This window comes from Lactuca virosa, chromosome 1 (genome assembly GCF_052849685.1).
Source record: "Lactuca virosa cultivar CGN04683 chromosome 1, Lactuca_virosa_CGN04683_v6, whole genome shotgun sequence".
NCBI lineage: Eukaryota > Viridiplantae > Streptophyta > Magnoliopsida > Asterales > Asteraceae > Lactuca > Lactuca virosa.
The window spans coordinates 123910510-123922987 of NC_136426.1; the positions used below are offsets into that span (position 1 = coordinate 123910510).

At 29.4% G+C, this 12478-nt stretch overlaps 1 protein-coding gene across 1 annotated transcript; it reads left to right on the forward strand.

Annotated features, from left to right (window-relative positions):
* The first annotated feature begins 3578 nt into the window (after positions 1-3578).
* LOC145157627 (linoleate 13S-lipoxygenase 2-1, chloroplastic-like) lies at positions 3579-12231 on the forward strand. Its single transcript, XM_079076653.1, has 8 exons — positions 3579-4044; positions 6592-6860; positions 8087-8333; positions 8859-9179; positions 9272-9357; positions 9457-9567; positions 9668-9975; positions 10982-12231. The coding sequence occupies exons 1-8, from the start codon at positions 3594-3596 to the stop codon at positions 12018-12020; spliced, it is 2832 nt and encodes a 943-aa protein (XP_078932779.1). The 5' UTR covers positions 3579-3593; the 3' UTR covers positions 12021-12231.
* Positions 12232-12478: the final 247 nt, after the last annotated feature.

Here is a 12478-nt window from a genome sequence, read left to right on the forward strand (position 1 = left end):
GTGAACTGGGTTTACGGTCGTGAACTAGGTTTACGGCCGTGAATTGGGTTTACGGATGTGAACTCGTTTGTGGCTGTAAACGGCTTGGAGCCTGTGAAGATTTGAAGGTTGTTCTTGGTGAAAAACTTGAAGATTTGAAGGTTTGTTCTTGAGGATATGAATGTTCTTGGGAGGTTCTTGGGAGCAACTTGAGACAATTTTCAATTGAAAAAGGTGAGAAATGAAGAATCTCTCTGGGAAAAACCTTTATACCGGTTGGGTTTACAGCCGGAAATGGGTTCACGGCTGTAAACGAGTTTGCGGTCCAAGGGTTTACGGCCTAGGGGTTTACCGCCCATGGGTTTACGGCCGTAAACGTCGGGCTGAACGAGTTTTGCTGATTTTTCGAGGGAAAACTTTGATTTTTCGAGTGTTTTTGGTTCCGAAACTTATATAAATTTTTATTTATATAATTTAAAGTGTTTTCCATCCCTTATGAACTTAACAGAATAAATAAAATTCAGAATTTTATTTAACGGAATTGACATTTGTTGACTGGAAAAGTATTGGGTTGTCACACTTTTGGACTTTTAACTTTTCCAAAAAGTTAAAAAAGTCCAAAAGATATTTAGAAAAATAAAAAGTTTTTTTAAATCAACTTTTTGTCGTAAATAAAAAATAGTTTTTTCAAAAGTCATAAAATCTCATTTTTTCCTAACTTTTGGTTTTTAACTCTTAAAAGTCATGAAAGTCAAACCAAACACATTTTAAAGACCTCATTTTAAAGAGTTCTTTTATAAAAACTCATTTTTACAAAAAGACATTTAAGTTAAAAAAGGAATCACAAACACACCCTTAATAATTTAGTTAGAGTTGTATTATTATTGTATGGATTCAGTAATATTGCCTGGATTGGATATATATATATATCATTTTCTTAGAATATATTTTTATCAAAAATAATTGATATATATATATATATATATATATATATATATATATATATATATATATATATATATAATTTAAGTTTAGAATTATACTGTGAACCGGAATTATTCGAAATTTTTATAAAAGATAATTTACATGTGAATGACATTGCAATAATTTATTTTCAACAATTATTAATAATTCACTAATTACTCGTTAAAATATAATTTTTGTATATATTAAATTTTTAATGTAAATGACAATCTTGTACTAGAATCGTATAAAACATTAGACATAACTACAAATCAGAACATTACATTCTGTTAGATGAAAAAATATGTATAATGCTTGATTGAATGTCAATATTCTTCTATATGTACCACACAATAATTATAATAATCCAAAAATAAAATTATCTGATAATTAATAAAAACCAATTTATGTTTAATTAATTAATTTTTTTTTATCAAAAAGTCCAATGATCGAATAATTAATGCTATGTTTGTACATTATAATAAGTTGCACCATGTAATTATGTAACAATCGAGCAAAAGAGTCGTATTTACAATGTGTCATACATATATTTGGTTGTAAAAGAATGAGATAATAATTAATATGAAAAAATATTGATTATCCAAATTAATAAGTAAAAGATATATAGAAGATTAACTTTGTTTATATGATATAATAACTAATATGAAAAATTAAATAAAAAACTAATATAAATACACCGTGTAGAATAAATAAAATTATATCAAAGAGTCGTTATCATCGAATCACATGGCATAAGTGGTGCAGATAAAATGTGTGTAGTTTAGTTAAAAAACATTATATTTAATATTAATAATAATTGTCTTTATACATTGGGTAAGTAACACAAAAAAACATTAAGTGTACATCAAATTTTGACATTGTTTTTTTTTTTCAAATTTGACTATGTTTTCCAGTTTTTTTTTTATAATTTTGACAACTTAACCGGTTAACCTGATTACCTGCTGACGTGACATGCTTACATATTAAAGTTGAATTTGTTTCCACAAAAAACATAAGTTTTTAATTTTTTTCAATTTTAACATTAAATTTTGTTTTTTTGTTCAATTTTAATACTCTATTTTTTTCTATCAAGTGAACATCATTTTTTTTTTAAAAAAAATTTGTTTAATGTTGATCATTTTTCATTTGAAACCCTATAAATATTTTTTTATTATGTTTTAAAACATATAAATATATTTTATTTCATTTAAAAACCACATTTTTATATAAATACAAGGTTTTTTTTTTTACATTAAAAGCATAGTTTTATGTATTAGTTATATCATGGGAACCAAACTAACCATAAACTTCGAATAAAAATAACAAAATTTTATTAATTATTTCTTATGAAATATTATTTATTTTATTTTATGTTTTAGATTTTACACATATTTTTAGTTACAATTAAATAATTCTATTAGGTATATATTGATGTCGCATTTAACGTTCGTTTGAAGTATTGAGAAGAGGTGAGAAATATAAAACATAATACCAAAATTTAATAAGAATACTAAAATAGATGTAATAATACCGATATTTATCTTTTATATATATTTTTGAGAAAACTGAGCTGAAAAATGTGATTTAATAGGAGTCACACCAAGAGATTCAAGATCTTCCTTCGTAACATTATGATTTAAATGTAAAAAAAACTTGTATTTATATAAAAACATTGTTTTTAAATGATAAAATGTATTTATACGGTTTAAAATGTATTAAAAAGATATTTATACGGTTTCAAATGGAAAATTGTCAACATTGAACAAAATTGGAAAAATGATGTTCGACTTAGAACAAAAAAATAGTGTAAAAATTGGAAAAAAAAATTTAGTGTCAAAATCGAAAAAAGTAAAAACTTAGTGTTTTTTTATTTGACACTTCAGTATGTCATGTCAGCATGTCACATCATCAAAATTGACACGTCATCAAAATTGACACGTCATAAAAGATAAATAATACCGATATTTATCTTTTATATATATTTTTGAGAAAACTAAGCTGAAAAATATGATTTAATAGGAGTCACACCAAGAGATTCAAGATCTTCCTTCGTAACATTATGATTTAAATGTAAAAAAACTTGTATTTATATAAAAACATTGTTTTTAAATGATAAAATGTATTTATACGGTTTAAAATGTATTAAAAAGATATTTATACGGTTTCAAATGAAAAATTGTCAACATTGAACAAAATTGGAAAAATGATGTTCGACTTAGAACAAAAAAATAGTGTCAAAATTGGAAAAAAAAATTTAGTGTCAAAATCGAAAAAAGTAAAAACTTAGTGTTTTTTGTGAGAAAAAAAATCAAATTTGACACTTCAGTATGTCATGTCAGCATGTCATATCATCAAAATTGACACGTCATAATGCCACCTCGGGAGATAACTGGGTCGACTGGTCAAGTGGTCGGAATTATAACAAATTGGAAAACACAATATCAAATTTAAGACAAAAAAAAAAAAATATCAAATTAAAATTTTGATGTAAATTTAATATGGTTTGTTCCCTTATTATTTTGGTTAGAAATAGAAAATACGAACTAGTAGACTAAAACTTCATGATACCAATTGTCGAGGGACAAATTTGTAACTTCATCATTTTCTATTTCAAATCCCCTCTCTTTTCTTCTATATAAAACGAGGCGTGCATGAGAGTGTCTGCAAATCAATCACAGACAAACATGTTGAAACCTCAAGTCAACCACCTCTACCGCCATCAAAGCCCCACTCCGCCAATACTCACAAGGTGGAAGAAGAATTTTATAGCCGGAGATGTGGGTGTTGACGGTGGCCGAAGCCTTTCATCTTTTGTATCTCTCAACACACTGGCATTTCCTACCAAACATCGCCGGAGATGTGGGTCTTTCCTCTCTCAGCGTAACACCCGCAATTCAGTCGGACACATCAAAGCCGACGCCGGAGAATCCAATACTGCCAGTAGTGTCATCAAAACCATCAGCCTCAGAGCCGTGATTACAGTCCAGTTGACTGTGGGTGGTGTCCTGTCGAACTTAAGTTTCACGAGAGCTTTTGACGATATTGGAGATTTGCTCGGAAAATCACTCCTTTTGGAGCTAGTTTCTGCGGATGCTGACCCAAGTAAGTGTATATGCCAGTTGTTTGAGAGTTATTGATAAGTTAATAGGAAATAACTTATAAAAAATGAAGCGAAATCTATAAATTGTTTTTTATTAAACATCTATTACAAATATTTATTTTAACTTATGTGTGGAACCATAATAAGTTAAAAAACTGATTTTTTTTAAGTTTTACTAACACACTCTAAAGACTAAATGAATGGTCGGATGGAGTTGGGAGCATCAACCAAAATATATCTTTTAAAGATAAAGAACAAATACTAGAGTTAAATTTGAAGTATAGATTGATCTGGTTGACGAAAATGAAAGCCCGACAATAGATAATAAATCACATGGGATGTATAGTCATATTATTGATTAGATCGAGTACTTCTCTTTCTTCTGTTGATAGTTTAATACAAGTCAAGTTATGAATAAGATTAATATGTTTTTAGGACATCATATTACATTGAACTGTATATGGTTTAATCTATCATATCAAATAAATTGTTGCATCATTATTAAGTTTTTCATACAACTTTATAATTCTTTTCTCTCTTGATTCATTTAGTTATACAAATAATATAACATATTTTATATTAAAAAAGTTTTTTCCTACATTTTTACTGAATATATTTTTAAATTTAACTTTTAAGACTTATGCTTTAAGTTTATAATAGATCTAGTTATACAAAGTAAGTTTATTTAAAAAACTAGATCTACTATTGCTAAGTTATAATATAATTTTAAAATACGCTTGATATGATGAAGCCAAATCTACCTTCTCTAATAAACAAAACTTTTAAATGTCACATGTCCCATTTCTAAGTAGGCTAATTAACACGTGTCAATTTTTAAGAAATTTCTAATTTTCGATTTTTTTTTGGTATTTCCTTATTTTCCGGAAAGTATTTATGAGGAATTCAAAATTCAAAATTCAAGTTTCCATTTTTTTTTTTGTTAATTTTAAAAATCTTTCATTTAAAATTTTAAAAATCATCATATCCTAATAACATAAATTTATCGAAAAACTAAGAAGTATTTATAAGAAATTTTCAATTTTTCCGTTTTTTTTTTCTGGTAACTGGTAAACCATCTTTGATATAAAAATTCTTATACCTCCTCTAATCCAATTTCATGCTTCTTATTTGAAGTTTGAATTTGGTCCTTATACTTTGTTAGTGTACCAGCATAAGTCCATGTATTTTTTTTTTCCAATAACTTTTTACCCATAAAATTACTTTTTTATTTTTAAATAATTATCAAAAATTATATTAGTTTACTTTCAATCACAAATACATTTACAACTTTTTTTAACACAATAAATTATTATTGTTAAATTTTAGTTTACAAAATTAATGTTTCATCATTAACGTTTAATTTTTAAAAAAAATTATACATACAAAGTGCTTAGTAATAATATACAATAACAATGACTTTATCATATATTTATCTATACACTTTTATATAATACATGTTCCTTTTATAAATTGTCTTTAACACCTTTGGACATCAAAATTACATTCAAATTGAAAATGAGACAATTTTTGTTGACTGTTTGTTTTGCTATGACCATAAATAAAAGTCAATGTCAATCGATGTCGAAGGTTGATTTTTTTTACAAGAACCAATTTTCTCACACGGTCAGCTATATGTTGCTTTATCCAGAAAAATGAGCATATAATGACTGGAATTATTGATTTTAGATAAAAAAATTGTAATTTAACCAATAAAACGTCAAATAACAAAACGTCAAATGATATATACAAAGAAGTGTTTGAAAATGTAATTTAAAAGATTTTCTTTTTTACTTATCAAATTTATCCGGCTTTACTTACAATCTAAAATACATTGCTTTTTATTATGTTGACATTTAATCTTATTTTTGTCTGTATAATAAAAACTTTGAACATAACTACCGTGATTTCCACGGGTTATAACCTAGTATAAATTATAATTACATGTAACTTGCGTTTTTGTTTTATAAGTATATATTATTATTTCTTTCTTTTTTCCGAATTATATTCTATTAATTCCTAATTTTACGATCACACTCCAATGCATTTGTGAGAAAGACTACTCAAATTTAAAAATTCACACATCCATAGTTGATGAATAGAAAAATATAATATTCTTTTAGAAATTGCTATTTTATTTAGGATTTTTTTGAGTGATGTAGAGGTATAACGATTTTATTTTTTACTGATCCATATGAATTGCAATCAATATAAAGTCGATTTGAGGCAAAACAAAGGATCACAAAATGATATAAACGACATCGTACGTAGGTGGCAACGAAACGAGTACTTCGATTGTCTTGTTGCATAGCATAGATGTGATATTTTGATAAATAAAATACATATATTCAGTTGAGTACAATGCTACAAATCAATAAGATAATTCGTATTTCCAATAAAAAATTTAAAATCCTAATAAGTACTTAAATATTGTGAAATTCATTTGAATTGTTTTGACATATTCAAATTCCTTTCATTAAGTTAATGAAAAATAAAATTTTAGTTATATGTTTGTTGATATGTTTCCATTTTTTTAAATTTGGTTTTTGAAGAGACAGGATTACAGAAGGCTACAATACAAGATTATGCACATCGAACTGGTCAAAAAGCAGATGACCTAACATATTTAGCAGAATTTGAAGTACCTGAAGATTTTGGTTCAATCGGGGCCATTTTGATTGAGAACGAACACCACAAAGAGATGTTTGTAGAATCGATTGTACTTGAAGGCCTCCCCATTGGTCCAGTGAGTGTCTCATGCAATTCATGGGTTCATTCCAAGTTTGATAACCCTATAAAACGAGTTTTCTTCCTCGATAAGGTTAGTGATTAATCAACTTTATATTTAACCATTCTATCATTTCTATGTATAAAGTTTTATGAGTTTGAATCATTGTGTTTGGATTTTATTTTGAACATGTAAACGACATGGCAGATCGATAAAAAATAATACAAATTAGAAGATACTAAATTAAACGGATTTTAATAAAATAAATACTAATATCAAGGACACTTTATATTCATGTTTGTGAAAGTTATCTTAAAGAATTACACTATTTAATATGATAAAAAGGAATAAAAATTACAAATATTAAAAACCTTAAAATAGATTAAATAGTACATATGGGAGTTAAATTCTTTTTGATAACTAATACATTATTTATGGTATTTTATCATAAATAAATGATCAAAATTTGAACCTAATCTTTTAAGATTAAAATTATTATATTCCTATTAATATATGAGCTCTTTTGTTAAAAAACATACAGAAAACATATTAGAAAAAAAATACATATTGTATAATTAAAGCATCAAATATGAAATATAGATAATACATATAGACATATAATTTTTGATGTTAAATTGTTATTACTCTCTTTTATTATTAATTAAAAGATAAGAGAATATATAATAATATGTATAAGAAATTACATCTGCTATGTTACTGAAATGACATCTTGGATTAGATAATAAAAGTTTAGATTAACGGAAACAGACAACAAACTGATTCATCAACTTTTTTGGATAACAAAATTATTTTTTTAAAACCACACCTATAGATATAGGTCACAAGCGTAATATACATGATTAATTTGACTCTCTTATAAGCTCCACAACATCTAACACAGAGAATTGGAAACCAAAAATATAAAATGCAAAAGATATAAAAATATGTTGATTATATATATATATATATATATATATATATATATATATATATATATATATATTTCATGTTTTGTCATTATGTATTAGATTTTTATTTGGAACTAAGATAATTTTTATATATACCGTATTCTATAAATAAAATAAAACCAAATAAATAATTCATACTATTAGTTATAATACTATTAAAACAAATATTACCAAACAGATGATTTGTATAAAAATAAATTTAAAATCTTTATGTTATTATGCTATAAGTTATTAAAAACATTAAAATTTCAAATACAAATAAAGTAATTATTATATTTAAAATATAACAATATACTTGTTTGGGTTGGAGACGGCTTGCTTATACTTCGTTTTCTGGGGTGGGTTACGCAGGTGTCATGCCTACCGTCGCAGACTCCGAGCGGGTTGAAGCAGCTTCGAGAACAGGAACTAGCGATTCTTCGAGGCGACGGCGTCGCCGATAAACCTCGAGAAAAGAATGATAGAATTTACGATTACGATGTCTACAATGATCTTGGCGATCCCGATAAGGATCCGGAGTTGGCACGACCGGTGCTCGGCACCAAGGAATATCCTTACCCTCGTCGTTGCAAAACTGGCCGACCTCGCACTAAATCAGGTACTCCACCATTTCTCGTAAGCTACATTCTAATCTTTGCAATTAACACGTAATCTGTTCCGATTTTAGTACATATAGAGCTAATATTTCAATTCTATGAAGAAACTACGTTTATACACCTAAAATTTTACCTGTCTAGTTCTGATGTGAATTTGTTATCTCAATAGAAGTTTATGTCATATACTATGGTGGAATGATCGGCGTTGCCTCTGAAAAGTTCCGATTTAATCTTTCATTTTGGAAGAGTAGAGTGAAATCCTGAGTTTTTATTTACCTACGGTAGTAATTATCAATCGTAATCTTAAAATCGGTTCACATTATTAGGAAATGTAATATGCTAAGGTTTATGATGTGTCTGTTGTGATTCATGTATCTAAACCTAAATTGATATAAGAAACATCCAAACCGCTTATTAAAGAAGTAATCTTACTAATTGCCCCTTTTCTAATCATGGAGTCAGTGGATGTAAATTGAAAACATCAAGTTGTTGTCTGGTTAGATTACTGAGTAGAACTACAAATGCAGATCCATTATCAGAGTCAAGAAGCAGTGATGTTTACGTCCCAAGGGATGAATCCTTTTCAGAAGTTAAGAATATGACTTTTTCATTCAAGACTGTGTACTCAGTGCTTCATGCAGTCATACCCTCAATAGAAACAACCATGATTGACAAAGATCTTGGGTTCCCATACTTCACAGCCATTGAATCTCTGTTCAATGAGGGAGTTAATCTACCACCATTAGACAACAAAGGGTTTCTTGGAAATGTTCTACCTCGACTTCTGAAGGCTATGGAAGATGCCCAAAATAACATCTTGCTTTTTGAAACTCCTGCAATGATTGAAAGTAACTACAACTCTCTCTCTCTCTCTCTCTCTCTCTCTCTCTCTCTCTCTCTCTCTCATAGACACTAAGATTTTACCTTTGTTGATTTGCAGGAGATAAATTTGGTTGGCTTAGGGATGAAGAGTTTTGTCGACAAACCATTGCTGGACTTAACCCTTTGAGTATTAGTTGTGTCACGGTATATTTTCCTTTTGAATGTTTTATTAATTTAGAAAAGATACTTTAAAAGAGTAAATCACTAAATTAATTGTATTTGTGAATGTAATCATGTATGCAGGAATGGCCACTGAAAAGTAAACTTAACCCTGAGGTTTATGGTCCACCTGAATCCGCCATAACCGAAGAGATCATCATGAGAGAGATCAGAGGCTTCTGTTCACTTAAGGAGGTAGTATAAATGTACAACGAAGACTAATTATATAAAAATCTTCTACTAATTTGTAAATTAAACATGGAATTTTTAATCCTAAATCCTAAATCATGTGTAGGCAATAGAGAGCAAGAAGCTTTTTATTATGGATTATCATGATATCTTCCTTCCATATGTGAACAAAGTCAGAGATCAAAAAAAATTCAGAACAACTTTATACGGATCAAGAACACTGATGTTCCTTATGCCATCTGGAACATTAAGACCATTGGCCATTGAGCTTGTTAGGCCACCTGGCAATGGGAAACCTCAATGGAAGAGAGTATTCACTCCATGTTGGGATGCAACAGGTGCTTGGCTATGGAAGCTTGCTAAGGTGCATGCTCTTGTTCATGATAGTGGTTACCATCAACTTGTAAGCCACTGGTAAGTTTGATTTGATTATCCATTTTCTTATTAAAAGTTTGATTTTGTACCTGTGCTTTTCTGAAAATCTCAAGTTTGGTTAAACATTATTAGAATAAATTACAAATTTAGTCCCTGTGTTTTACTCAAAATTGCATGTTTGGTCTGATTTTGAACTCTTCCCGAAGTCGTCCTCAAGCTTTTGCATTTTGCTGTTTTTCCGTCTTACAAAGAAGTCTAAGTCTTAAAAGAAAGAGTAATTTAAATTTTTGGTTTCTAAGAATAGCTATTTTTGTATTTTTGATCCCAAAAAGTTTTCTTTTGCTATTTTGGTCATTATTTGAGGTTTTTGTTATGGTTTTGGTTCCTGTTTCAAGAAAATGACTATTTTTAGGACCAAAATTGCAAAAATTAGTTATAGTCAAGGGCCAAAAATAGTAAGTTTACATGTAACAGAGGACAAAAACTGTTACAAGAACCTTATTTGAGGTTTTTGTAACATTTTTGGTCCCAGTTTCAAGAAAATGACTATTTTTAGGACTAAAATTGCAAAAATCAGCTAGAGTCAAGGGCCAAAAATAGTCATTTTACATGTAACAGAGGACAAAAACTGTTACAAGAACCTTATTTGAGGTTTTTGTAACATTTTTGGTCCCAGTTTCAAGAAAATGACTATTTTTAGGACTAAAATTGCAAAAATCAGCTAGAGTCAAGGGCCAAAAATAGTCATTTTACAAGTAACAAAGGATAAAAAATGTTACAAGAACCTCAATGACGACCAAAATTTCAAAATTACTTTTTGTGACCAAAATTGCAAAACTCAGCTATACCCACAACTAAAAATGTAATTTACCCTAAACGAATAAGTAATACACAAAACTTGCAATTTTGAGTAAAATCACATGGATCAAATTTGTAAGACTTGCATATAGTTATTGAAGGACCAAATTCGCACCAAAATGTAAACTTAAGGACAAAATTTGCACCAAAAATTTTCGTCGTATTTAATAATAATTTCTTTTTTCAGGTTGAGAACACATTGTTGCACTGAGCCATATATAATAGCCACCAACTGCCAGCTCAGCAAAATGCACCCGATACATAACCTCTTACACCCTCATTTCCGATACACAATGGAAATCAACGGTTTAGCCCGTGAAGCCCTAATTAATTCAGGTGGAATCATCGAATCATGTTTTTCACCCGGAAAATACAGCATTGAGTTGAGTTCAATTGCGTATGGTCAACAATGGCGGTTTGACCACGAAGCATTACCCGCTGACCTAATCGCAAGAGGCATGGCGGTTGAAGACCCCGATTCACCACACGGTCTAAAACTATCAATAGAAGACTACCCTTACGCAAATGACGGTTTAGTCCTTTGGGATATAATCAAAGACTGGGTCACCAACTATGTCAACCATTATTACCCCGAAGACAACAACAACAAAAAGCTTGTGGAATCGGATTCAGAGCTTCAAGCATGGTGGACAGAGATTAGAACAGTAGGACATGCAGACAAGAAAGACGAACCATGGTGGCCGATTTTGAAAACACCAAAGGATTTAATCGGAATTTTGACAACGATAATTTGGGTAGCTTCCGGGCACCATGCAGCGGTCAACTTCGGGCAGTATGACTTTGCGGGGTATATTCCGAATCGGGCAACGATTGCCCGAGTCAAAATGCCATGTGAGGATCCGACTGATGATGAATGGGAGACGTTTAAACGTAGGCCAGAAGATGAACTTTTGTCCGCGTTTCCTTCTCAGATTCAAGCATCACAAGTGATGGCAGTTCTTGATGTTTTGTCGAATCATTCGCCGGATGAGGAGTATATTGGGGAGACAATGGAGGGGGCGTTTGAGGCAAATCCGAAAATAAAAGCTGCGTATGAGATGTTTTCAGGGAGGTTGAAGGAGTTGGAAGGGATTATTGATGGGAGGAATGCGGATGAGAGTAGGAAGAACAGGAATGGAGTTGGGGTTGTACCGTATAACTTGCTAAAGCCTTATTCGGAACCTGGTGTCACTAGCATGGGGGTTCCGAATAGTATTTCTATATAGATGGTGTTGGAATTTGGGTGATGAATAATGGAGCATGAAATCTTGATTGATCTTGATCATTTTCCTAGGGCTGAATTTTTCTTAAACAATAAAATGGAAAGTCATTTTGTTAAAGTTAACATTATATCTTTTACTATAATTGGAAAGCGTTGTGGTTATTTTGTGTACAACATTGTTTTTATTATATGCCAAAATGTCTAAAATTACAACGTTTTTTTTTTTATTATTTTTTTATTTTTTTATTTTGAGATTTTAATATAAAGTAAAATGTCATGATCAAGGTTGTCAAATTATAGCTTGATCGTTTTTCTTTGTGCAATATAAATTATAACTTCTTTGTGCAATATAAATTGTAACTTTGATGTTGGTTAAGACATCAATGGTGGAAACAAAAATATCTTAGGTTTCGTTTGATAGAAAACTTTTTAGGTCCAAACAGATTTTTCTGACTGAATGAG

Coding starts and splice junctions, on each gene's coding strand:
- LOC145157627 (XM_079076653.1), top strand. CDS start 3,594: ATGAGAGTGTCTGCAAATCAATCACAGACAAACATGTTGAAACCTCAA. Junction 9,358..9,456: donor TGAGTATTAGTTGTGTCACG/GTATATTTTCCT, acceptor TCATGTATGCAG/GAATGGCCACTGAAAAGTAA. Junction 9,568..9,667: donor GCTTCTGTTCACTTAAGGAG/GTAGTATAAATG, acceptor AATCATGTGTAG/GCAATAGAGAGCAAGAAGCT.